This window comes from Arvicola amphibius, chromosome 1 (genome assembly GCF_903992535.2).
Source record: "Arvicola amphibius chromosome 1, mArvAmp1.2, whole genome shotgun sequence".
Taxonomy (NCBI): Eukaryota; Metazoa; Chordata; class Mammalia; order Rodentia; family Cricetidae; genus Arvicola; species Arvicola amphibius.
In genome coordinates, this window is record NC_052047.1 from 3,667,949 (window position 1) to 3,691,769 (window position 23,821).

The 23,821-nt window shown below is 40.5% G+C and overlaps 1 protein-coding gene across 1 annotated transcript in view; it reads left to right on the forward strand.

Moving 5' to 3' along the window:
• Positions 1-23,821, forward strand: part of LOC119824718 (ATP-binding cassette sub-family G member 3-like) — a 48,422-nt gene that overhangs the window by 11,425 nt on the left and 13,176 nt on the right. Inside the window, exons 7-14 of the mRNA XM_042054147.1 lie at positions 430-498; positions 1,460-1,710; positions 4,422-4,504; positions 11,706-11,795; positions 13,215-13,339; positions 20,104-20,258; positions 21,574-21,657; positions 22,486-22,571. Of these exons, the coding sequence (XP_041910081.1) occupies positions 430-498; positions 1,460-1,710; positions 4,422-4,504; positions 11,706-11,795; positions 13,215-13,339; positions 20,104-20,258; positions 21,574-21,657; positions 22,486-22,571 (943 nt within the window). The remainder of the gene's footprint in view (positions 1-429; positions 499-1,459; positions 1,711-4,421; positions 4,505-11,705; positions 11,796-13,214; positions 13,340-20,103; positions 20,259-21,573; positions 21,658-22,485; positions 22,572-23,821) is intronic.

Here is a 23,821-nt window from a genome sequence, read left to right on the forward strand (position 1 = left end):
GATGCTCTTTGACTACACATATAGGTTTAAATATTTGTTTTCCATCACTCTTTATTTGTTATTGATTAATCTTTGTCATTTAAAAATGTGTAAGCATTGTGATTCTTTGGAGGCCAATAAAAATGTAGGCCAAATTCAAATGACTGCATTATAAGAAGTGTTTATATATGTATGTTTAATATATACATAAACATGAATGGATATATATATATATATATATATATATATATATATATATATATATTAGACTGGGAAAAAGATTTTGAAACATTATGAGTGCATATATAACAGGAAAGGATAAGTTAGTAGGGGAGGGGCAAGAAGAGGAAGAAATCCTTAGATTAGGTCTTCCCTCTCCCTTCTTTCTCTCTAAAAGAGCTTTCTTAGGTTTGTGTTCTTGGCTTACCTTTGTAGATCTGCACTCTGAAGGCTTCTTCATGAACATCATTGTTGGAGGTTTCCTTGCTCCATTTGACACAGAGGAAGATGGCCATGATGGTATGTGAGTCTTCTAGAGTCACAGATTTTGCCTAACTGATTTCATTAAAACACAACATTGTGGTTCATTAGAATACAGATTTTTATATTAATTCAGTGTCCTCAAATTAGTTAATATAGACTTTGCTGTCTGTTAGTGCTGGGTGATTTTTTATTTAACATATAAATGACCATTTATATGATATTGTCAATTGTAAAGCAAATTTCTATTAGAAAGTAAATGTATTTATTGTTCATTGTATTATTCTTGTTATTATTTTAGATATGGCTATCTTATGTAGCCAGACGGACCTTAAATGTATGCTCTTTAACTCCCTGCCCAATTGTAGCTATTACAAAGCCTTGAACCCATGCTTTGCTTTGTTTATAACATTTTAAAAACATGATACTTGGCAATTTATACATTTGCATATACATTCACATGTGGCAGAAAGTAGGGACCAAGCTTTTATATTAAAATGTACAGATCCGTATGGGAAGGAGAACGTTGTGAGGAATTGGGATCCATATGGGAAAAGGCCAATCAGATTGCTGTGTCCATGGGGTAATGACAGCAGTCAGGTCAGTTACGGACACTTTTCTAATCTGTAAATGAATTAACACAAGAGTAATATTTTTATGCTCAAAGTTTGTTGGACTGAAGATGGAGCTCAGCTGGTAGAGTGGTTGCTTCCCTTGCACAAAGCCTTGAGTTTGGTTCCTAGCAGCACATAACTGGATGTGAAGGTTCATGCCTGTAATCTCAGCACTTGAGACAGAAACAGGATGACTTGGAGGAATTTAAGGTCACCCTTGACGTCAGAGCAACTTTGACAGTTTCTTTTTGTGATAGTCTAGGGTGCATGAGACTGTCACAAAGAAAAACTGATACATAATTTATGTTCTTCATGAAAAGTGTCTCAGAAAAATCTGTTAAATTATTCTTTAACGTTTTCTTACCTTTATCCATTTTATCCCAAAGCCAATGAACATGATAAGCTTTCTGAGAGACAGAACCAACTCACAGAAAAATTAGCCAATAAGTATTCCCAGTCCCCCATATACAGCACAATGAGAACTGAACTGGATCAACTCTTGGGAGAACAGAAGACAGGGATGAGCCCAGCTTTGGAGGAGATCACATGTGTCACCCCTTTCTGGCATCAATTCTGGTGGATTATCTGTCGTTCATTAAAAAACTTCAAGGGTTTTCCACGGATCACTGTAATTTGGGTAATTTGATGAATTATTTTAATTGTTAAACTCATGTGGGAGCAATTTGTTTCTGAGTCAGTCTACTGCAGGATCACAGTTATCTTCTGCTCCTTCCATGTGTTTGTCATCGCCACTCTGCCTGGCATAGAGACATATTTAATAAAGCAAATAGACCACTATTAAGTTTTTGCTCATGAAAAACATTTTTAGTGGTTGTTTCTTATTAACAGGAACTGTAATGACTAATCCAAGTAGGAAATTTAATTCAGGGAATGCCAGAAGAAACTCAGCACACCTGTGAGCTCCTCACACCTGTCTGCTTTATTTCACCAGTGCATCCTACAATTCAAAGTCCAGGAATGAGTCAAGGAGGAAAAGGCTTTTTCCTGATGTAGCTTTCCTTGTGAGGGGATGGATGTTCACTGGATAAACAGATAAAACTGTAGCCTGTCATATGAGAGAATGGACTTGGGGAAAGTTTAAGTAGAGAAGGGGTGGAGATGCCTGGAGAGGGAAAGGACGGTTGATCTGTGCTTGAAATCATGTGGTGAGGAGACAGGACCATAGAACAGCTCTGAGGGAGCCTGAGCATCGACTGCCTGAGATGAGCCCGCTGCAGAGTGCTGTGCCCTCATCAGGAGTCCAGTGTGTGAAAGCAGCAGCTACTCAAAGAGTGCAGCTCACACACAGTAACTGGACTGAACGATGCTCTTCCCTGTCAGCCACTGGAACTGGAGGAGGTGAAGTTCTACTGTTCTTTATACTGATTGTATAACCAGGATCATCATGCCTTAAGGTCTTCTTTATTTTAACATAAATGTCACACAGAAATATGGTTCTTCCAGCTCATTGGGCCATCACTTATTCAGTTATACTTTATTTCATGATGATGATTCTATTGCCGTATTACTGTTTCATCCTGTATCCTGGAGTCTTAGCCATTAGAGGGCAATCACTCTACCGTGAACCTACATCCCTCTTCCCATCCAACCAGAACTTACAGTCATTTCTGATTCTCTTGTGTTGTCATTTCATTTTCAGGCATTTAGTTTCTGTCGAATTTTGAAAGGTTGTGTGTTGTTGGCTGTAATGAAACATCACTTACTTCTTAACATGTGATGCCCTTTTCATATTTCAATGTTGCTTCTGTCCCTGTGTGTGTGAAAATTCTGACCATTTGATTATACTGGTCTTTGGTTTTTACTTGAGGACTTATGTCATAAAATGACATTTTTATGTCCATTCTTTTTGGACCAAAAACATTTGATATGATTGGAAACCACGGAGTTACATTCATCAAATTGGGTTACTCTTTATCCGACAGTAAGGCAATATCATAGGGTAAGAAGTGTGTGTGTGCATGTTCATGTGTGAGCATGTGCGTATGCATGTGTGTGTGCACATACACTGGGAACTGAAGACTAATTTTTATTGCTAGTTATTTTTGTATTTTTTTATGTATGGGTCTTTTGCCTGCATGTATAAATTGTCATCATGTGCATGCCCATGGAGGCCAGAGGATGGCATCAGATCCTCCAGAACTGGAGTTACAGAAGGGGGTTAGGGGTCATTTGGGTGCTGGGAACTGAATCCCAGGTCCTCTGCAAGAACAGCAAGTGCCCTTAACTGCTGAGCCTTATCTCAAAGCTCTGAAATTATCATTTCCGAGTCATCATGTTACATGGTAGGGTGCTTTCCTTAGATCATAATATTCTACTTTTAAAACATTATCCAAGAAATAATAGTTAGAATCTTCCAAATAAGTTATAGCATCATGTAGCCTTACACCTTTGCTAATGGAAGCACCTTTTAAAGCCATTTTAACCCAAAACTAAAGCAGTGCAGGCTCCTTATGACAGTCTACATAGATTGGGTAAATGAAGGTAGATGAGGATCTGGAGGACTTAGCGCCTTAGATGAGACTTGGGCCCAGGCTGCTCTGACAGGGGCTGATGGAGCAGCAGTGACAGAGATGATGGGCAATGGGAGACTGTGGTGACCCAGAGGACGCTGTGTGATCACTGTGGTGACAGCAATAGTGCTGGTCCCCACACAGCACAGACTTCCCTGAGGTGACACAGGGGAGGACCAGCTCACCCCTTCTTAGCACAAAATCCCATTGCTAGGAACTGTGTTGTGAGCCATTTTTAATTTCATTATTTGGTTTACACTTGAGGGGATCAGCGTCTTGTGTATGTTGTGAGGGCTCTGCCACTGAGCTGTCACCCTGGCCTGGGTGCCCTTGTTTCTAGCTAAAAGAGTAAAGAGAGACTGAATTCCCTTAAGCAACTAGAAGTAGAAAACTGCACATGTTCACTGGCACCAGAGTTGAGACCCAAGTTTAGGGGGATACTGTCACTTACCTGGGTTTGTTCCCAGAGCTACCCAGGCACCTGCATTCTCTCCCACCCTGTGTCATCCAGGTTTTAGTACCTGAACTGAGCCCTTCACTAGCCATTCCTGGTTGAGCACTGGGAGAAGTCTTAGCTTTTCCAGGGTCTGCACTGTTGGAGCCTCAGATTGCATAGACCTTCACTGTCAGTCTGACATACAAGCAGACCATTGACATGCATGTTTTATGTTCTTCCAGGGACTCTGGCTATAATATAATGTTTATATAACTGAAGACATCTAATTAGTAAACTTTATATTCCAAAATAATGAACAATGTGAAGAATAATTTTTACTCCTATTTGAAATTTTTATTTTCTCTGTTTTCTTTTTGAAAGGCAATTATCACAGTCTTACTGGCCGTGATTGTCGGTATCACTTTCCGTGTCCTAAGAAATGACTGTACTGAAGTCCAGACCAGGTAAGCAATTGAGAAAATGCTGTCACTTTGTTCAAGCCTATATAAATCCATGAAAATTTTGAATTTATGACAAGAACAGAATAAACATTTTACCATGTGATAGAGTGTGTTTGAAGACTGAGTGAACTCACTTTTTCATATATGTTTGTGTGTAGATAGTATGAAACTCCACATGCCACACATCCCATTTTGCCTGTTTTAGTGTGTGGAGTGGTTTCATGTTAGTTGTGTAGATAGTATGAAACCCCACACACAACACATCACATTTTACATGTTTTAAGGTATGGAGCCAAGCTGCTGAGTGTGCAAGAACATCTCCTTGAGCCTTGAACTTTTGCTCTTTAAGGTAGATAGCTATAGCTGTCAAATCACAGCCCATTGTGTTAATTGTTTGAGGAGCTGCTGTCCTGTCTCCAACTCCACTGTACTATTTTATATCCTCACCAGCACAACACAAGGGCTCCAATATGTGCACATGCTCACCCAAACTTATGTTCTTTCTTGCTTAGAATAAGCTATCTAAGAAAAAATAAATCACGATTCCTTGGGTGTCTTATGGAGTGTCTCCATCTCTGTTCTTCCCCCATCTCAACCATCTAGTACCCTCTAGTTCTTCTCCCCCAAGTCCTTGTTCCCTCCTTCCCTTCTGCCTTCCCTCCCCCCACACCCACACTGCCAATTTTCTCAGGAGATCTTGTCTCCCAATTTTCCCTTCCCGGGGGATCTATACATGTTTCCCTGAGGAATCTCCTTGTTACTTAGCTTCTCTGGGGTTTTGGACTATAGGATTATTATCCTTTGCTTTAAAGCTAGTATTCACCATGAGTCAGTACATACTATGCTCATCTTTCTGGGTCTTGGTTACCTCACTCAGGATGGTTTCTTCTAGTTCCACCCATTTGCACGCAAATTTCAAGATGTTATTGCTTTTTTATTGCTGAGTAGTACTTCCTTGTGTAAATGTACCACATTTATTTATCCATTCTTTGGTTGAGGGGCATCTAGATTAATTTCAGGTTCTAGATTTTACAAATAATGCTGCTAAAAGCTTAGTTGAACAAGTGTTCTTGTAGTATGGTTGAGCATCCTTTTGGGGCAATAAAAATACTCACTAAAATACTGACAAATCAAATCCCTATAAAAAACATCTATCATGACCAAGTTGATTTCACTACAGAGATGCTGGGATGGTTTGAGGTACAAAAATCTATCAATGTAATAAACTATATAAATAAACCGAAAGAAAAAAAATCCATATGATCATCTCATTAGATGCTGAAAAAGTATGTGACAAAATCCAACATCTCTTCATGATAAAGGTCTTGGGCAGATCAGGGATACAAAGAGCTTATCTAAACATAATAAAGGCATTACATAGCAAGCAATATCATTGACACCCAATATCAAATTAAATGGAAACTCAAAGCGATTTCACCAAAATCAGGAACAAGACAAAGCTGTCCACTATCTCCAAATCTAATCAACATAATTCTTTAAGTTCTAGCTAGAGTAATAAAACAACAAAAGGAGATCAAGGGGATAGAAATTGGAAGGGAAGATGTCAAACTTATGCTATTCACAGATAATATGATCGTATATATAAGTGACCCCAAAAATTCTACCAGGGAACGCCTACAGCTGATAAACACCTTCAGTAATGTGACAGAATGGATACAAGATCAACTAAAAAAATCAGTACTCCTCCTATATATGAATGATAAAGAAGCTGAGAAAGAAATCAGAGAAACATCTTCAATCACAATAGCCACAAATAACATAAAGTATCATGGGGTAACATTAATCAAACAAGTGAAAGACCTGTTTGACAAGAACTTTAAGTTTTTGAAGAAAGAGATTGTGGAAGACATCAGAAAATGGAAAGATCTCCCATGCTCTTGGATAGGTAGGATCAACATAATAAAAAGGGCAATTCTGCCATAAGCTACCTACAGATTCAATGCAATCCCCATAAAAATCCCAACACAATTCTTCACAGACCTTGAAAGAATAATACCTAACTTCATATTGAAAAACAAAATACTCAGGATAGCCAAACAATCCTGTACAATAAAGGAACTTCTGGAGGCATCACCATCCCTGACTTCCAGGTCTATTATAGAGCTACAGTAATGAAAATACCTTGGTATTGGCATAAAAACAGATTGACTAATGGAATCAAATTGAAGGCCTGGATGTTAATCCACACACCTATGAACACCTGATTTTTGACAAAGAAGCCAAATTATACAGACGAAAAGCAAGCATTTAAAACTTTTTAATGACTACAGCATGTTCCAAACATATTTTCTGATCATGATCACAATTTTTTAAAATTTCACTGTAATTAATGTGTGACATACCACTGTTTGCTCAACTGGGCTCCCTTCTTGACACCCACAGCCTCAGGATACCTCCCAATGGCTAGAGAGGCTTACCATGGAAGCTCTGCTGACTTGGTGTTTGTGTGTGTGCCTATGTGTAGTGTTGTGTGTTACATGTACAGGTTTGTGTCAGGTGGACTCATGTTCATGTGGGTGTATACACATGTGCATGTTGGTGAGTATGCATGTGTCTGCATGTGGCGGTCAGAGGTTGATGCAATGTTTTCCCTGATGTCCCTCCTCTTCCATTTCAAGGCAGGTCCCTCACTAGATCTAGAGCTCATTGACTTGGCTGTGCTGGCTGATGAGCTCCAAGTGTCCACCCCGGTGCCCTTCATGTCTGGGCTTACAGATGAGAAGTGCTGTGCTGGCGACTTTTCCATGTGTTCTGGGCATTTGAACTCAGGTCCTCATGGTTGCATGGCAGGCGCTTTGCTGAGTGGGCCAACTTCACATCCCCACAAAATGTTTTGATGTATGGAAAACACCGATTGATTTTGAAGAAAAGAATAAATATAAAAATCAGTTCTTCTATGAATTGTCTTCTGTGTGAACGAGAAGTTAGTCTGCAGTGAGATGATTGCTACAGCTGTTTCCACTTTGTCCTCTTCACCCTCCCTGAAGACCAGGATCTGGATGCTTTCCAGACCTGCTAGTGCCTGGTTGTGCCTGTGTAGATGGCACATCTTAACCCAGAACAGCACAGACAACAAGATAGGCAGTGTAGACACGCTCACAGGAAGTATTCAGATATGAACTCCAAAGAACTTGACCTGGAAATATTCTTGGAAAATGCAGTCACAAAGAACATTATTAACTGTTCCTTCATATTCTTTCTAGAAACTGTGAAATGCCCTTATTTTGTATTTTTTGCTTTCCTTCCTCTAGTATTGTATAAGCAGCTGGCCAGTGTGACAATGGCCTTTGTGTGTGGTTTGTCTCAGTCATCCTGATTAGTGATGGATTCTTTTGGTTTGTGTGCCAGTTAGTTTATTGCCTACTTGGTTCCAGACCAAGTCATGTGGGAAGAAGGAATCTTGATTAAGAAATGCATCTATCAGGTTGACTTGTAAACCAGTCTGTGGGACAATTTCTTGATTAATACTGGATGTGGGAGGGGCCAGTCCACTGGAAGCAGTGCCACTTCTGGGCAGGTGTTTCTCAGTTGTATAAGCAAGCAGTCTGAGCAAGTCATGAGTAGCAAACCAGTAAAGAGAAATCCTATGTGGTCCCAACTTCCATCCCAGTCTCCCAGATCCTGCCTTGAATTCCTGTCTGACTTTCCTAGGGGGATGGACTGCGACCTGCGGTTTGTATGCCAGATCAATGCCATTCTCCCCAAGTCTGTGTTGATGAGGGTATTCATTGCAGCAGCACAAACCCAAGTAGAACAGCTCAAAAACACTTCCTCAATATCATTTAATAAAGCTATTAAAATATTTTCAAATTCAATATCAATATTTTTTATCATCAATGTTCAGGAGGCAGAGATACTTCTCATGTTTGGATCCAGCATAGCCTTCATACTTTGTCCAACTGTAATACTAGGAACTGGGTTCGAATTTTGTGTTATATGAACTCCTTTGATTCAACGGCATTATGGGGGTGAGATAGCAGTCAAACATTATGGAGTAGGCATTAATAGAAATAATTGGATACAGACATTTATGCTGTGCATACTTATATGCATATTTAAAATCATTTACTCAAAATTCATGTGAAGACTGATGTTCATTGGAGCACTGTACGCAATAACCAAGTTAAGGGATCTAAATGTCTGCTAACACATAAACGGTAAAGAAGATGTGACTCAATGCTGCTTCTCTTCAAAATGCAAATTTGTAGCAATATAGATAGAGTTGAAAATTTCAGGAACATCATGCAAAGTAAAATAGTCCAAGCCCAGAAAAGCAAACGTGTTTCACTGACATTCGGATTGTAAAGGAATTAACAATTGACAGCATAGTACACATTGTCAGGGCAGTGAGGAAAGAGGAGACACATATGTGCTAAGAGTATAAAATCTGTTAAACAGTATAAGTAGGATTTTATTCCTTTGAGATAAATTGCATGGCACATTCAATCTAGCAGATATTAGTACACATTTCAAAGTTTCTTAGAATACATTTCTGAAGGGGCGTGGTCGATCGGCAATTATGATAAACCAGACTAGCTTTAATATATAATATTCAGCTTTAATAAAGGAAAGAAAAGGGAACTTACAAAAGCCAAGGTTCTAGTGAGGAGCACAGGAAAATAAAGAGAGCAAACAAAAGCACATGGATCTTTTAAAGGTATTTGGGGCCCCAGAGGGGTCTCGCCCCTCAGACAAAGGGATTGGTCAGCTCCCCCATCACATTTCTAATGTGTTACTGTAAAATGATGTATAATTGTAGTGATGGATATCACCATATTTAGCTTGATATAATTATTTCACAATTTTTTTCATGAATCATATTAGTTTCATACCTTAAATGTATTGCTATAGATTGTCAATCTACAATTATATTTAAAATGTCAAGTAGAAAGTAGATGTGGTATATATGGTTAAGTATAGCCAGGGCCATAAAGTTCCCTTCCTAAATTCTTGGTTTTGTTCATAAAAATATATGAAAGTAAGCAAGATGGGAATTGAGGACAATTTAGGGGGACAGAAATGGAGAATGCCCTGAGCACCAGGGAATGGGTGTGTGGAAATGGAAGAATGGAGAGAAATTTGTGCATTTAGTAGAGTGGAGCCTTGAAAGCAAGACTGGCTCATTAGGAGATGAGGAGAACCCCAGGTCCTCTGGGCTATGGTTGTCCATATGATGCACAGGTCCTCTGGCCTATGGTTGTCCATATGGTGCTCAGGTCCTCTGGGCTGTGGTTGGTCACATGGTGCACAGGTCCTCTGGGCTGTGGTTGGTCACGTGGTGCTCAGGTCCTTTGCTCTTGTTTGGTCATTAAAGGCAGGGCCACAGTTGTGACCTCACAGACCTAGAACTTGTCATGCAGCCCAGGCTGGCCTCAGTCTGTAGCAGTCCTCATGCCTCTACCTCCTTTCACGAGTTTGGAGATCTTGCTCCCTGCTCCTCTCAGAGTCTTACTGATTCTTAGCTTGTTTTTTCTTTCCATCCTTTTTTAAAATGTTGCCTTTTGTAAATTGTTAAATGGAGTTTTTTTTTTTGATGTAGGAGGAAACTTGTCTCTCAAGGTCCCCCTCATCTGCTCTGATATCTAACCACCCCTGTGTACCTAGATAAAGAGTCACTGACCTCTGACGTCAGTTGAAAAGGTGTAGCAGGCTGTTAGGCTGTCTTAGAGGAACCTGACGTGTGTGTTCAGGAAACAGGTAACTGCAGAGGAACTTTTGCTCCCCCTCCTCCTGCTTACCATCTCCTATCACGTGAACACCAATTATTTCTTCACAAATAAGCATGATTGAATTCCTTTTCTGATCTCTTTGGAAACCATGCAGGAAGTTGGTTGGCCTGTTTTAGGGGTAATCGTTGGGGCTCTAAAGATGGTTCTACAGTCGATGTCTGCAGGTCTGTAGTTTAGCTGTTGAGTGGGGATTCCCCACTGATTCATGTTTTCATTCTTACTCTTCTGTAAAATCAAAGTGGCCAAATGAAAATGAAAATTCCTTGGAGATTTATTCATCTTTTTGTTTCTCTCTTTATACATTGGGAATTATGCTTATGAATTTTATTGGTCAAATTAAAATGATGGATTGACCTGCCAAGTAACTTCCATAGAATCAGTGGATTTAAAATCAAATGTGTCTCCGTACTGCAGTGTGAGACCTGAGGTGAGGATTCTCTCCCACGCTCTTCCTGTCTGGCCATCTTCTCTCAGACCCTGCAATGCTGTTTCTTCCCATGATGAGGACACGGATGGCATTATGGGGTTCCACTCTCAGGATTTTATCTATAACTAATTAATTCCTAAATTATATACTCTAGGATCATTACATTAAAGTCATTATCAAATTCCTGGATTTTAGAGGACCTACTTCCATGAACAGACACCACTGTGGAGACAGAGAGGAAAATAATTCATGGGACTCGTAATCCTTGACCTTTTAAACCAGAACAGTTCTAAATACTTATTGTATTTTTATGTGTATGAGTGTTTGCCTACATGTATGTCTGTGTAAAATGAGTGTGCCCTGAGACCTGTGGCTATCAGAAAGATGCACTGGTTCCTGTCCTAGTTTGGGTTATTATTGCTCTGAATAAACAAATGACTGAAAGGCAAGATGGGGAGGAAAGGGTTTGTTCAGTTTATATTTCCAAGTTGTAATCCATCATTGAAGGAAGTCAGAACAGGAGGAACTCAAAGTAGGCAGGAATCTGCAGAGGCCACAATGGGCCCTGCTTCCTGACTTGCTCCCCATAGTTTGCTTAATCTTCTTTCTTATAGAACCTAGGACCACCAGCTCAATGATGTAGCCGCCACAATGGGTTGGGCCTTCCCCGATCCATCAGTAAGTAAGAAAATGACTTGACTGGATCTTATGGAGGTGTTTTCTCAATTGAGGTTCCCTCCTTTTAGGTAACCCTAGCTTATGTTATGTTGACATAAAACTAGCTGGCACAGAATCCCCTTGAACTCGAGTCACAGATGACTGTGATCCACCATGTAAGTGCTGCCAACCAAACCCAGGTCCTTTGCAAAAGCAACAAACACTCTTTACTGCTGAACCATCTCTCCAGTACTGTTTTCAAAGAACAGATCTGTGTAATGTTATTTATTCTACAGAACAAGGTGTATTGGAAAGAACCCATCCTAATGTTGAATTTACTGTTGCTTTTGCATCCATTCTCTCCTGGCAGAGCTGGCCTGCTCTTCTTGCTCACAGTCTTCCAGTGTATTACAAGTGTGACTGCGGGAGAGATTCTCGTGATTGACAGGGATCGTTTTCCGTGAGTAACCCCTCCTCCAGAAGCAGGCATCAGAGGTGGGTTATCAAATTAATTACAATTCATAGTTGGGCCTAAAGTGTTATGTCATGAATTACCAGCAATTCCCCTTTTCTTAATTACTTAGTTGAAAATAAACAAACTATGAAATTTTGTTTTTATCATGTGGTACCATGAATTTTGAAGTATGTAAAAAGTTTTGTAATATTAATTGAAAAATGGATGGAAAATCAAGAGCAGAGGTTTCTGCTGCTAGAGAAAGTCTCAAGACTGGTGTGAGACCACTAGATCCCAGTGCTCCAGACAACACAGTATAGGGGGCTAAACATGACAAGAAATTTGCCCACCCCCTCCCAAAGAAAGATGTCAGGGGTTTCATAGAGTTTGGGTGTAGTGGGTTCAGCAGCACATTGGAGCTGGAGAGGGACAGCTGCACAAGAATCAGGGTCCTCTTGATGCAAGGCTGGAAAGAGCCAGACAGCAGCCTAACATAGAAGAACTGTTTATATCCGTGTTTTTCAACCATGGAAGAACCTTTTCCTGGTGGCCTAAGCTTAGGGATTCCCTGCTCTCAAAGATGGCCAAGTACATGCCAAGGAGGGAAGTCTTCAGAGAGGAGCTGAGTGCCTCGGTTAGTTGGTAGAGCACTGGCTTTGTGTGTTAAACTCTGTGTTAGATTCACAGTACCACAAAACCCTGAGCATGGCTGTATTTCTGTAGTCCCAGAATTTGATGACTGGGTAGAGGCAGGAAGTTGCTCATTCTTGGTTATGTATGGATCTTAGGGTCAGCCTGCCCTGGTGATTCTGTATCAAAAACAAAACAAACAAACAAGCAAACAAAAACCCCAGAGATGCACTGAAGAGGGAAAAAGCTGAGGATTTGGAGGGCAAGGAAGAGAAAGTGTTAGGTTTGGCATCTGTTAAAGATTCATGGTTGTAAAGAGAGATTATTGAAGGAATACATCTATTCTAAAGTGGGGATAGCAGAAGAGAAGGGTGTAATGACCCCAGAGTGACAGTGTCATCTTCTTCATGAGAACTGGAAGGAGAGAAGTCTCCATGACCATGGTCTGAGGTGAGGTATGAATGAGCTGCTCCTTAGGGAGACAGCTTCAGAGGGGCAGAGAATCTGAGGAGAGTAGACACATTGAGCTGTTTCCCTGGAGGACTATTGTGTGCCCAGAGTGGACAAAAGGAGGCAGAGTTCTCTGATGGGGAAAATAGTAGTGAGAATGTCATAAGGCTGTTGACGTAGAGTGGCTGGTCCCTAAGATGGGGACATGTGTGGGAGTCAGCATGTAGCATAAAGGGACATTGTCCTGTTAGGCTGTCTGTGGTAGGAGAAGGCAGTGTAGTCAGCATCTCTCCTGTGCCTTCTGGACTAACCTAAGGATGCATAATGTGATCTTTGTCTCTCTAGACATGAACATACCAGTGGATACTACAGAGTGTTATCGTATTTCCTTGGGAAATTGCTGGCTGAGCTGGTACCTAGGAGGCTATTCCCAAGTATTATATTTACTGTTATAGTATTCATCATAGCAGGTAAGTGACAAAGCAAGAGAATGCATCTTTACTCTTGGGGAGCATGTTTTGGTTTGTACAACTGTGGCGAGTCTAAAGTAGAAGAACATGAGTAGAAAAGCTCATCTTACTGTGTGCCATCAAAGCAGGAGTTCAGGGTGAGGACAGTCTCCAAGACTTGTTCATGAAATATTGAAGAAGTTGTTCATGAAACTGTGCTTTTATTAGAGATTCTGTGCACTATAATGAGTGTAGAAATAGCATACACATTTGAGACAGTGCCAAAGGAGCAAGGTCAATTATTAGATATCTACGCAAAAGTCTTGAAAAGATTTATATTTCCTTCATTTGTTTGTTTGCCTTGCATGTGAGTGTTTGTGTATGTGTGTGTCTTTCTGTCTGTCTCTCTGTCATTTGTGTGTGTTCTAAGTGGATTCAATGCCTAGAGAGGCCAGAGAAAGACCTCAGATCCCCTGGAACTGGAGTTACAGAATGTGAACTGTCGTGCGGGTGCTGGGGTTGGAATTTAGAGCCTTTCAGTAATAGTACATGCTCTTAATCAGTGAGCCATCTTTTACCCCAGCTGTATATTTTCCTATGTTTCTGTATAAGTATCTGAATATGTAAATGCAATATAGAAAAGTGGATAGTATCTCATATATATGTTTGTTGGAGGAGGGCATTGCTTGTTAGTTCCCGGTCACTTAGTCCTGAAATAATCACACAGAAACTCTATTAATTAAATCACTGTTTGGCCTTTTAGCTCTAGCTTCTTACTGGCTAACTCTTACATATTAATTTAACCCATTTCTATAATCTGTACATCACCACGAGGTCGTAGCCTACCAGCAAAGTTTCAGCACATCTATCTCCCGTGGCAGCTCCATGGCATCTCTCTGACCCTGCCTTCTTTCTCCCACCATTCACTTTAGTTTTCCCTGCCTAGCTCTGTTCTTTTACCCTATCACAGGCCAAGGCAGTTTCTTTATTCTCTAACCAATAAAAGCAACACATAGGCAGAAGGGCCTCCCACACCATTTCCCCTTTTCTGTTTAAACAGAAAGGAAGGCTTTAACATAGTAAAATTACATATAAAAACAGGTATCAAATAATAATTACAGTTATAATATTTATATCTACTTTATCTTTTATCATAACTAAGGAAAACCATAGCTATTAATTCTTTAACTCCATCAAAGACTCCAGAAAGATATAATATTACCTAAGTAAACAGGTGGTGCATTGTAAGCAACTTCCAAAACTCTAGAATTTACAGAGACATCTCGCTCCCTGAACAGTTGCCCAGAGTTCTTCTATATCATTGTGGCATCCATCTTTAGCCTACAGACCAGTAGTATCCAGTAGACTTTTCCACAAAGTGGGGAATTTCAAGAACAGTTCTGCCTATATTGGTAGATTGTCAGTTACTTTTTTCTGTGTCCTCCAGAATGTCTGGCAAACTCTTTCATGAAGCAGAAACCCTGATGGATCATCTTACCTTTAGGCAAGTTCAGCAGTCACTTTTCTGTGGGTCCTGCAAGTCTAGTCAAACAGTTCAGGCAAGAGCAGTTTTTTTGTCCAAAAGGCTAATCATAATAATCCATAAGGATCCTCTCGATGCCCATCTTTCTCTTGAAGTAACTGGTGCTGTCAGGAGCAGATGTGTCTCATTGTCATGAAAAGTCTTAAGTTTTTTTTTCTTTTTTTTTTTTTGGTTTTTCAAAACAGGGTTTCTCTGCAGCTTTTTTTTAGAGCCTGTCCTGGAGCTAGCTCTTGTAGACCAGGCTGGCCTCGAACTCACAGAGATCCGCCTGCCTCTGCCTCCCGAGTGCTGGGATTAAAGGCGTGCGCCGTCTTAAGTTTTTAAATATCTTAAATGCCATATTTTGAAGGTCTCTGAAATATTTGAAGAATACCTAACTGAAATATCTCTATACATCTAGAAAATCTAACATGACTACAAGCTTGACTATTATAGATGATTATCTATTAACCTATATTTCTTAATTATATATTACATTTTAAAATGAACTGCACAAACAATATCTTAATCAAGAACAGAAATATACATGTAACAAAATTGACATAAAACTTGTATCAATAAACCAAGATCTATACCATTTCAAATCTCTAAGGCATATCCCCCTTTAAATGTAAAAAAGTATTTACAATCTGTATTTGGGAATATGGGTGTAGTTTTGTCCATACCTCTTTCTGCTGATTGTTGGGCATAGTAATTTTTGGGGATGTTCATGGTGACCTTTGGGGGGAGTCTTTTTCCATCCAACCACACCAGTCTGGAAGCAATCCATAGGTTCTCATTCTCTGTGGAAACAAGAGAAGAACCTCTTTTCCAAAGCAACATATTCTTAGACCCAAATTCTGAATATATAATATATGCTGGTTTGGCTTAGCAGCTCACACAATGAAGTGTGTCTCTGGAATTAACTCCTTCATAGTCAAAAAATTAAAAGAAGATGCAATAATATACATAATCCAGACTCTCTGTGTATAGTCCATCTTTATTTGGCTTATTTTTCTTTTCTCCTTTTAATCTATGACTGTCTGTACTCTGTCTCTTTAAAGACTTTTCTTTAAAATGACTTACTTCTTTTTTTTTTTAACTCTTTATAGTCTTTTTTTCTCCAAGCCTACAAACATTTATGCAACACTGTGACCCATTTTGAGGTCTTTTATGTCTGAATCTGTCCTTAAGTGTAGCTGTAAATATTTACTGTCCAGGAACACTTTTTAAAATGCTAATCACTTCTTAAAAACTTAAGCTGTGCCATTATTAGGGTGTATGTGGTACTTTCTGCTTGCCCTGACTAGCCCAGCATGGTGCTGCTCACCTCTGAGAGCTATTCTCACTGCCCCACTTCCAGGCACACAGCCAGTCCAAGTTGCCATCAAGCAAGCCATAGGACATTGCTCACAAACCCCATCAAAATGCTCAGTCTCCTGAAAGAGCCAGAAGTTGTGCTGGCAGCATGGCCAAGAAAGTCAGCATTTTAAAATGGCATGATTTTTTTTTTTTTTTTTTTTTTTTTTTTTTGGGATTATTTAATTTTTTTTTTTATTTTATACTTTTATTTTTTTTTATATTTAAAAATTTCCATCTCCTTCCCTCCTCCTCCCGCCTCCCTCCCCTCCTTCTCCCCCTTCTCTCCCCTCCTTCTCCCCCTTCCCTCCCCTCCCCTCCACCCATACCTCCCCTCCCTCCCTCTCAAGGCCAAGGAGCCATCAGGGTTCCCCACTCTATGCTAAGACCAAGGTCCTCCCAACTCCCCCCAGGTCCAGGAAGGTGATCGACCAAGCTGAGAAGGCTCCCACAGAGCCCGTCCATGAAGAACAATCAGAGCCCAGAGCCATTGTCCTTTGCTTCTCAGTCAGCCCCCGCTGTTGGCCACACTCAGAGAGACGGGTTTGGTCGCATGATCCATCAGTCCCATTCCAACTGAAGTTGGTGATCTCCCATTAGTTCTGTCCCACCGTCTCCATGAGTGAACGCACCCCTCTCGTTCCTGACTTTCTCCCTCATGTTCTCGCTCCTTCTGCTCCTCATCGGGACCTTGGGAGCTCAGTCCAGTGCTCCAATGTGGGGCTCAGTCACCTTCCCCATCTGTCGCCAGCTGGAGGTTCCCTCACGGTCCTGACTTTCTTTCTCATGTTCTCTCTCCTTCTGCTCCTCATCAGGACCTTGGGAGCTCAGTCCAGTGCTCCAAGGTGGGGCTCTGTCATTTTCTTCATCTATCGTCAGGTGGAGGTTCTATGGTGATATGCAAGAAATTCATCAGTATGGCTATAGGAACTGGCCTTTTCAGGCTCCCTCTCCTCAGCTGCCCAAGGAACTAACTGGGGGCGTCTCCCTGGAAACCTGGGAACCCCTCTAGGGTCAAGTCTCTTGACAACCCTCAGGTAGCTCCTTAAATTAAGATATATGCTTCCCTGCTCTCATATCCACCCTTCCTATATCCCAAGCACCCCATTCCTCCGAGCTCCCCCCGCTCTCCCCTTCACACTTTTCTCTCCCCATCTTCCCTTGGCCCAGTCTTGCCTAACCCTCAAGTTCCCAATTTTGCCTGGCGATCGTGTCTACTTCCAATATCCAGGAGGATTACTATATCTTTTTTGGGAGTTCACCTTCTTATTATCTTCTCAAGGATCCCAAACTTATAGGCTCGATGTCATTTAATCATGGCTAGAAACCGAATATGAGTGAGTACATCCCATGTTCATCTTTATGGGTCTGGGTTACCTCACTCAGAATAGTGTTTTCTATTTCCATCCATTTGCCTGCAAATGACTTTTTTTTTGTTACAGCTGTGTCAGGAATCCTCTCTTAAATGAGTTGTGGCACACCACCATTAAACAGCAAGAAGCTGTGTTAAACTCTGTATTTTTGTGTCTGAATTAAGCTGTCTCAGATTTATAAGTGGATTTTAGTTTGACACATTGTCGCCAATTTGTAGAAGGTTTTTAAATGGATTTTAGTTTGACATGTTGGGCAGCAATTTGTAGCAGCAGGCCGCTTGTTTGTCCTGGACGCTTAGCCCCAATATAATCACATAGAAACTGTACTAATTAAATCACTGCTTAGCCCATTAGCTCTAGTGTCTTACTGGCTAACTCTTACCTATTAATTTTTTAAAATATTTATTTATTTATTATGTATACAATATTCTGTCTGTGTGTATATCTGCAGGCCAGAAGAGGGCACCAGACCCCTTTACAGATGGTTACCTTAACCCATTACTGTTAATCTGTATATCACCACGTGGCTGTGGCCTACCAGCAAAGTTTCAGCATGTCTATCTCTGGCAGCAGGTCCTTGTGTCTCTCTGACACTGCCTCCTTTCTCCCAGCATTCACTTTAGTTTTCCCTGCCTAGCTCTGTTCTTTTGCCCCAACAGAGGCGAAGACAATTTCTTTATTCTTTAACCAATAAAAACAACACCTAGACAGAAGTACCTCTCATACCACATGTATATGTGAAAATGAACTTAAATGTATACAATGTCTGATGCTAACTAATTTAACAAAGAGAAAGGATACTAAATTTAAGGTTGGTTGACATTATGTAATATAAAAAGCTATTTTAAATATGTGCACAAATTCATCTGTGCATTGTGGATAGGCTTCACTCTAAATTAATTGTTAATAATTTTCATACTTTTCACACACACACACACACTCATAAAAACACACAGACATGCACACTCATTCACACAGACATACACACATGCACATATATGCACATACACTCTCTCACACACATAGACTTTCAAAGATAAGCACTAATAAAGATTAGACATTTTTAATAAGAGATTTATCATTCAGAACCTGTCATTTAGGCTGTGGGATGGTTGTGGGAAATGTACTTGTCCTGCAAATCAGACAACCTGAATTTGATCCTCAGAATTCACAGTGGAAGAGAAAATCACTCCAGAAAGACATCACTCAACTCTACATGCACACCATGACACATAAACACCACGGCACATGCACACCACAGCACATACACACCACAGCACATGTACACCACGGCACATATACACCACAGAACATGCACACTATGTCACATGCACACCATAATACATACACAACATGGCACGTGCACACCATGGCACATGCATAGTCATGGACACCCATACACACACATGTACCATACTCACCTTGATAATCATAACATTAACTTTGTAAACAATTAGACTTGTAACTCAGCTCTCCCAGACTCTAACTTGTGCCTTTGTGACTATTATAAAACACAGGACTATGCATGGCTCATATCATTATCTCCATAAAGATTACAAATCAGCTTGTGGAACCCATTGCCTTCCTCCATAGCAGTTACATGGTGACTTCCTAAGAAAATTAAAGTTGAAGGCACCTTTCTGTTCTCTAGATATCAAAAACACTGCAACATTGTTTAACTCTTGCCTTGGTTAGGTTTCTAACATTGTAACAAACACCATGACCAGAAACAACTTGGGGAGGAAAGGGTTTATTTCATCCTACAGTTCAATGTCCTTTAAGAAGGGAACTCAGAGCAGGACCCTGGGCGGCAGGGAGTGAAACAGAGGCCATGGAGGAGTGCTGCTTATGGGCTCCTAATGGCTTCCCCAGACTGCCTTCCTCTAGAACCCAGGACCTCCTGACCAGGGACAAGCATCATCCACAGTTGTCTAAGACCTCCCTCATAGATCATCCATCAAGAAAATGTCCACACAGGCTTGCCTACAGGCCAAGATAATGGAAACATTTTTTAGTGAAAGTTCCCTCTTGCCATAAACATCTCTGGCTTGTATTAAATAACAAAAACTAACAGACACAGTCCTGATCCCAATTTTATTACTAATGCAATTATAATAAACACAGAGGAAAGTGGGCATGAACATGTTCTATTGATGATTCTCCTGTGAAAAAATGCAATAAAATTTGGGGCACTTGTGTAGTCTGTAGTTTTCCATATCAGGGTCCTGTACATTGCTCATAATTTTATATAGAGGAGAACAGGTATTATATGAGAAGTTATTTTGTGGCAGGTATAAAAATAAAATGATATGATGAGGCTGGAGAGAGGCTTGTTGATTAAGGGCACATGCTGCTCCTCCAAAGTCCCCAAATTTTGTTCCCAGCATCCACATGATCAGGTCATAGCTAGAGATGCAGAGAAGTTGGGTAGCATGAAACTATTACTAATATTGTTGATTATTAAAGCATTATTTAAAGTATGTACAATCTCTTGACATAGATGAACTGACTCTACTTTTTTTCTTTCTAAGGAGTAAACACAGATGTGAAGGGTTTCTTCACTATGATATTTACCATCATGATGTTGACTACTTCTGCCAGTTCCCTGCCACTGTCTATAGGGGCAGGGCAGATTGCAGTGGCTGTACCAATAGTAATTGTGACCATCTACTTTGTGTTCATGCTGGTGAGTGTGAATTGTGGTTTTCTGAGAGGGAGAATTTCCTTGTGTTCTTTCTTGCACATGTAACCTGCTTGACTCATCAGGACTTGTGACACTAGGCCTTATGCTAAAGCTTACTATGGTCTGTAGGAGAGAAAGAGTTGCCTTCCTTCTAAGCTTTATGGTTACTGCTCTGATGTCAGTCTATAAAGGGAGAAGCCATGGAGTCACCGGAGACAGATGTGTTGAAACTTTGCTGGTAGGCCACGACCTTGTGGTAATGCACAGATTTGCCACGCACTGCACCCCTGTGTCTGCGTTCGGTGTGCTGGCACCCAGTTTGCAAGATTTGGGCAAGGGGCTGATGGTTAAAATACACAAACATACACAGACAGAGAGACAGAGACACGGGTCATCCTTGAATTCCCCAAGAATGCCCCCTTTAATGTGTTCAGGGGCAGATTATACAGAGATAGCCATGCCCCAGTCAAACCCACCAGAAACCACTCTCCTGCCATCAGGAACACCTGAAGGTCTCATGCTCAGAGCAGCTGTAGGCACTCAGATCAGGGGATTACAAGAAATTCAGGATCCGGGGTCTCACTGCTCCCAACATCTCCCCCCTAAATTTTTTATAAAACAGTGTATCTTAAGTGTATCCCCACTCAGCACAGAAGCGCAGCACAGATTAATGGTCAGGTGCAGTCTGAATGCATGCACACACAGCCATTGTTTGCATATTCTAGCATATCCAAGACTGTATAGGGCAAGTCTTAGGTGAACTTCATAGCCATCCCTTGTTCATCCCAGTTCATCATTCATAGTATCTGCATAAACTGGGTATTATAAAGAATCTAAAGGGGATTTCTAAATATGTATGATGGGTGTATTTAAAGTTTAAACACTGTTCATAGATTGCATGCCATTTTAAAGATTATGTAATATTTATAAGTTTTGCTCCTGCAGAGAGGGGTGACTAGTTATCCTTTTAAAACCACAAGGAGACTTTGACTTTGCAAAGAGTGAAGAATTTTGCTTAGATTTAACTGAAAGAATGTTTTTTTGTTTGTTTTTTGAGATAGGGTTTCTCTGTAGCTTTGGAGCCTGTCCTAGAACTAACTAGCTCTTGTAGTCTAGCCTGACTTCAAATGCACAGATATCCATCTGCCTCTGCCTCCCAAGTGCTGGTATTAAAGGTGTGTGCCACCACAAAGAATGTTTTAAAGAGCTAGTCTGAGCAGAAATGGTCAAAAGGTTGAGGAGATCTTGAAGTAGGAGGATCTTGTCTAGAATTCTTAGTCCCTGTACTGGTTGTAATTTGTGGTTTTGCTCTTTGTAGTTTATCTCAGGTCTATATTCCATAAACATCACACAGGACTTCTCATGGATTCAGTACTTGAGCATTCCGCATTTTGGATTTACAGTAAGTTGTCCTGTCTCTCAATGTACTTGGGTTCTCCAGCTGAAACAAGTGCAGAGATTCCCATTCAAGTCCTTTCCCCAGCTGTAATCTCCAACCAGTTGCTGCCCAGGATTTTCCATCCAGAAGCAAAAGATGAGAACTTTTCTGTTGGTTTTAGCAAAAGGTCAGTGAGTCATCTGAGATTTTCCCCAGCTACATGTTATTTGAGGGTAACAAAGGGTAAGGAGAATCCCAGGGTAAAGGAGAAAGGTAGATGATATGATGAAAAGCAAACAGTTGTGATTCTGCCCAATAAGGAAATATGGAAAGGACCAGGGTCTAAGATATACAGTTTATATCAGGAAAATAGTAGAAACAGAAACCAGGTGATGCCCAGAGCTACACTGGTTTTGCTAAGCTTTCTCTGCAGGAAAGAGTGTCTTAATAGACTTTGTTCCTTCCATAATCACAACTGGTTTTGATGAAAACAAGCAAGAGAACATTGTTAGTATAAATCAGCAGGATTGTTTTAAATATAGTGTTTACAGGGTTATGGACTGGGAGAGAAGGAGGAGCCTGGACTAGTCTAGTTAGAGAGTCCACATCTTAGTAGTTAGGAAACCCTATCATTTCAATCCTAAACCTCCAAGTGTGGGGGAGAGGACAGTTTTGTTGGGTAGACTGAACTTTCTGAGAATATTTTTTGTTTAAAAAGTTTTGCAAAAATAAAACAATTATATTTACAAATTACAGTCAATACTAAACTTGAGGTTATAGTTGTGTTTATTCTTTGGAAATGTATAAAAATATTAAACTATTTGCCTTTCCCTGTTCCTGTTTGTGTTACAGGCTTTGCAGCACAATGAATTCTTGGGACAAAACTTCTGTCCAGAAAACAAAACTGCAGAAATCAGTAGATGCCACAACTATGTAATGTAAGCTTGAGTTTAGTGTCACAATGGGAACACAAAATGCTACTAGACTTAGAAGGGTAACCCATGCTTTCAGGATTAACTCTCTGCTTTTTGTCCATTCCCCAGAGTGAGTCATTGTAACCAATGCATGTGGCTATGTTTCTATCCTCCTGCTCCATGGTGTAGATAATGTGCAGAAAGGGTTCTTTGGCGCCTTTAAATTGGTTCTGGTGTCTCAAGTGTGGATTTGGGTTCCTTGCTTCAGAACATTTGAGTTTGACATAGGCTGCTCTGATAGTTTACAAAGACATACAATTTCTGCATGTATTGATTTTGGTACCTCTGAGCAGAGCCCAAGATTATCAGGGCAGCAAGGTAAAAGTGAGTGAGCACTGCCTGCCAGATTTCAGGGTATTTCCTCTGTCCCACACTCTGGAAGACTTAAAGACATCAAAGCATGGTGCCTGTGTGTGTGTGTGTGTGTGTGTGTGTGTGTGTGTGTGTGTAAAAATGTCCTATTATAAGATTTGCCCTGCAATGAAAAATATGCTTTTCACTATGTTGGAAAGAAATATCATTTTTGTCTAATATCTTGAAAATTCATTAACTTTCCATAATTATTCTTATTGATATGGTTTTGATACAAAATGAGAGAGGAACATGGGGATATGTTAAATCTTCTATGGATGTTCAAAAATAAAAATAAATAACAGTAACAAAAATTTATATTTGAATTACTGATAAGAAGACAAGTGTCGAGGTTATTTCATTTCCCACGTCTCCTCTCTCCTGTGTGGTCTGGTATCTTTCTGTTACAAATTCCTAATCAGTTTCTGGTCAGGAGGACTTGTATGGGTAAAGTGAAAAACACGGAGAGCAATCCACAGACTTCATATCCATAAAAGGATTGTCTTCACAGTAGGAAGAAGAAATCTGCCCTTTCAGTGGATTTTGGAACTGTTAAATCCTATGAGATACACAGGGATGGAGAAACACAGAGATGGGGAAACACAGGGATGGAGACACACAGGGATGGAGATACAGGAATAGAGACACAGGGATGGGGAAACACAGGTGTGGAGACACACAGGGATGGGGATGTACAGGCAGTAATTGTATTGCATCCAGAAATTTTAGCAGTGGCTGCTTTTCTAGCCTGTTTCTGCACACCTGCATCCTGCTGTGCCGCCCAGGCTTTGTCTGTAGTCATGGGCTCCTGGGGATGTTCCATAGCTGAGCATCCATGGTTGACACTGCTTTCTTAGTACACG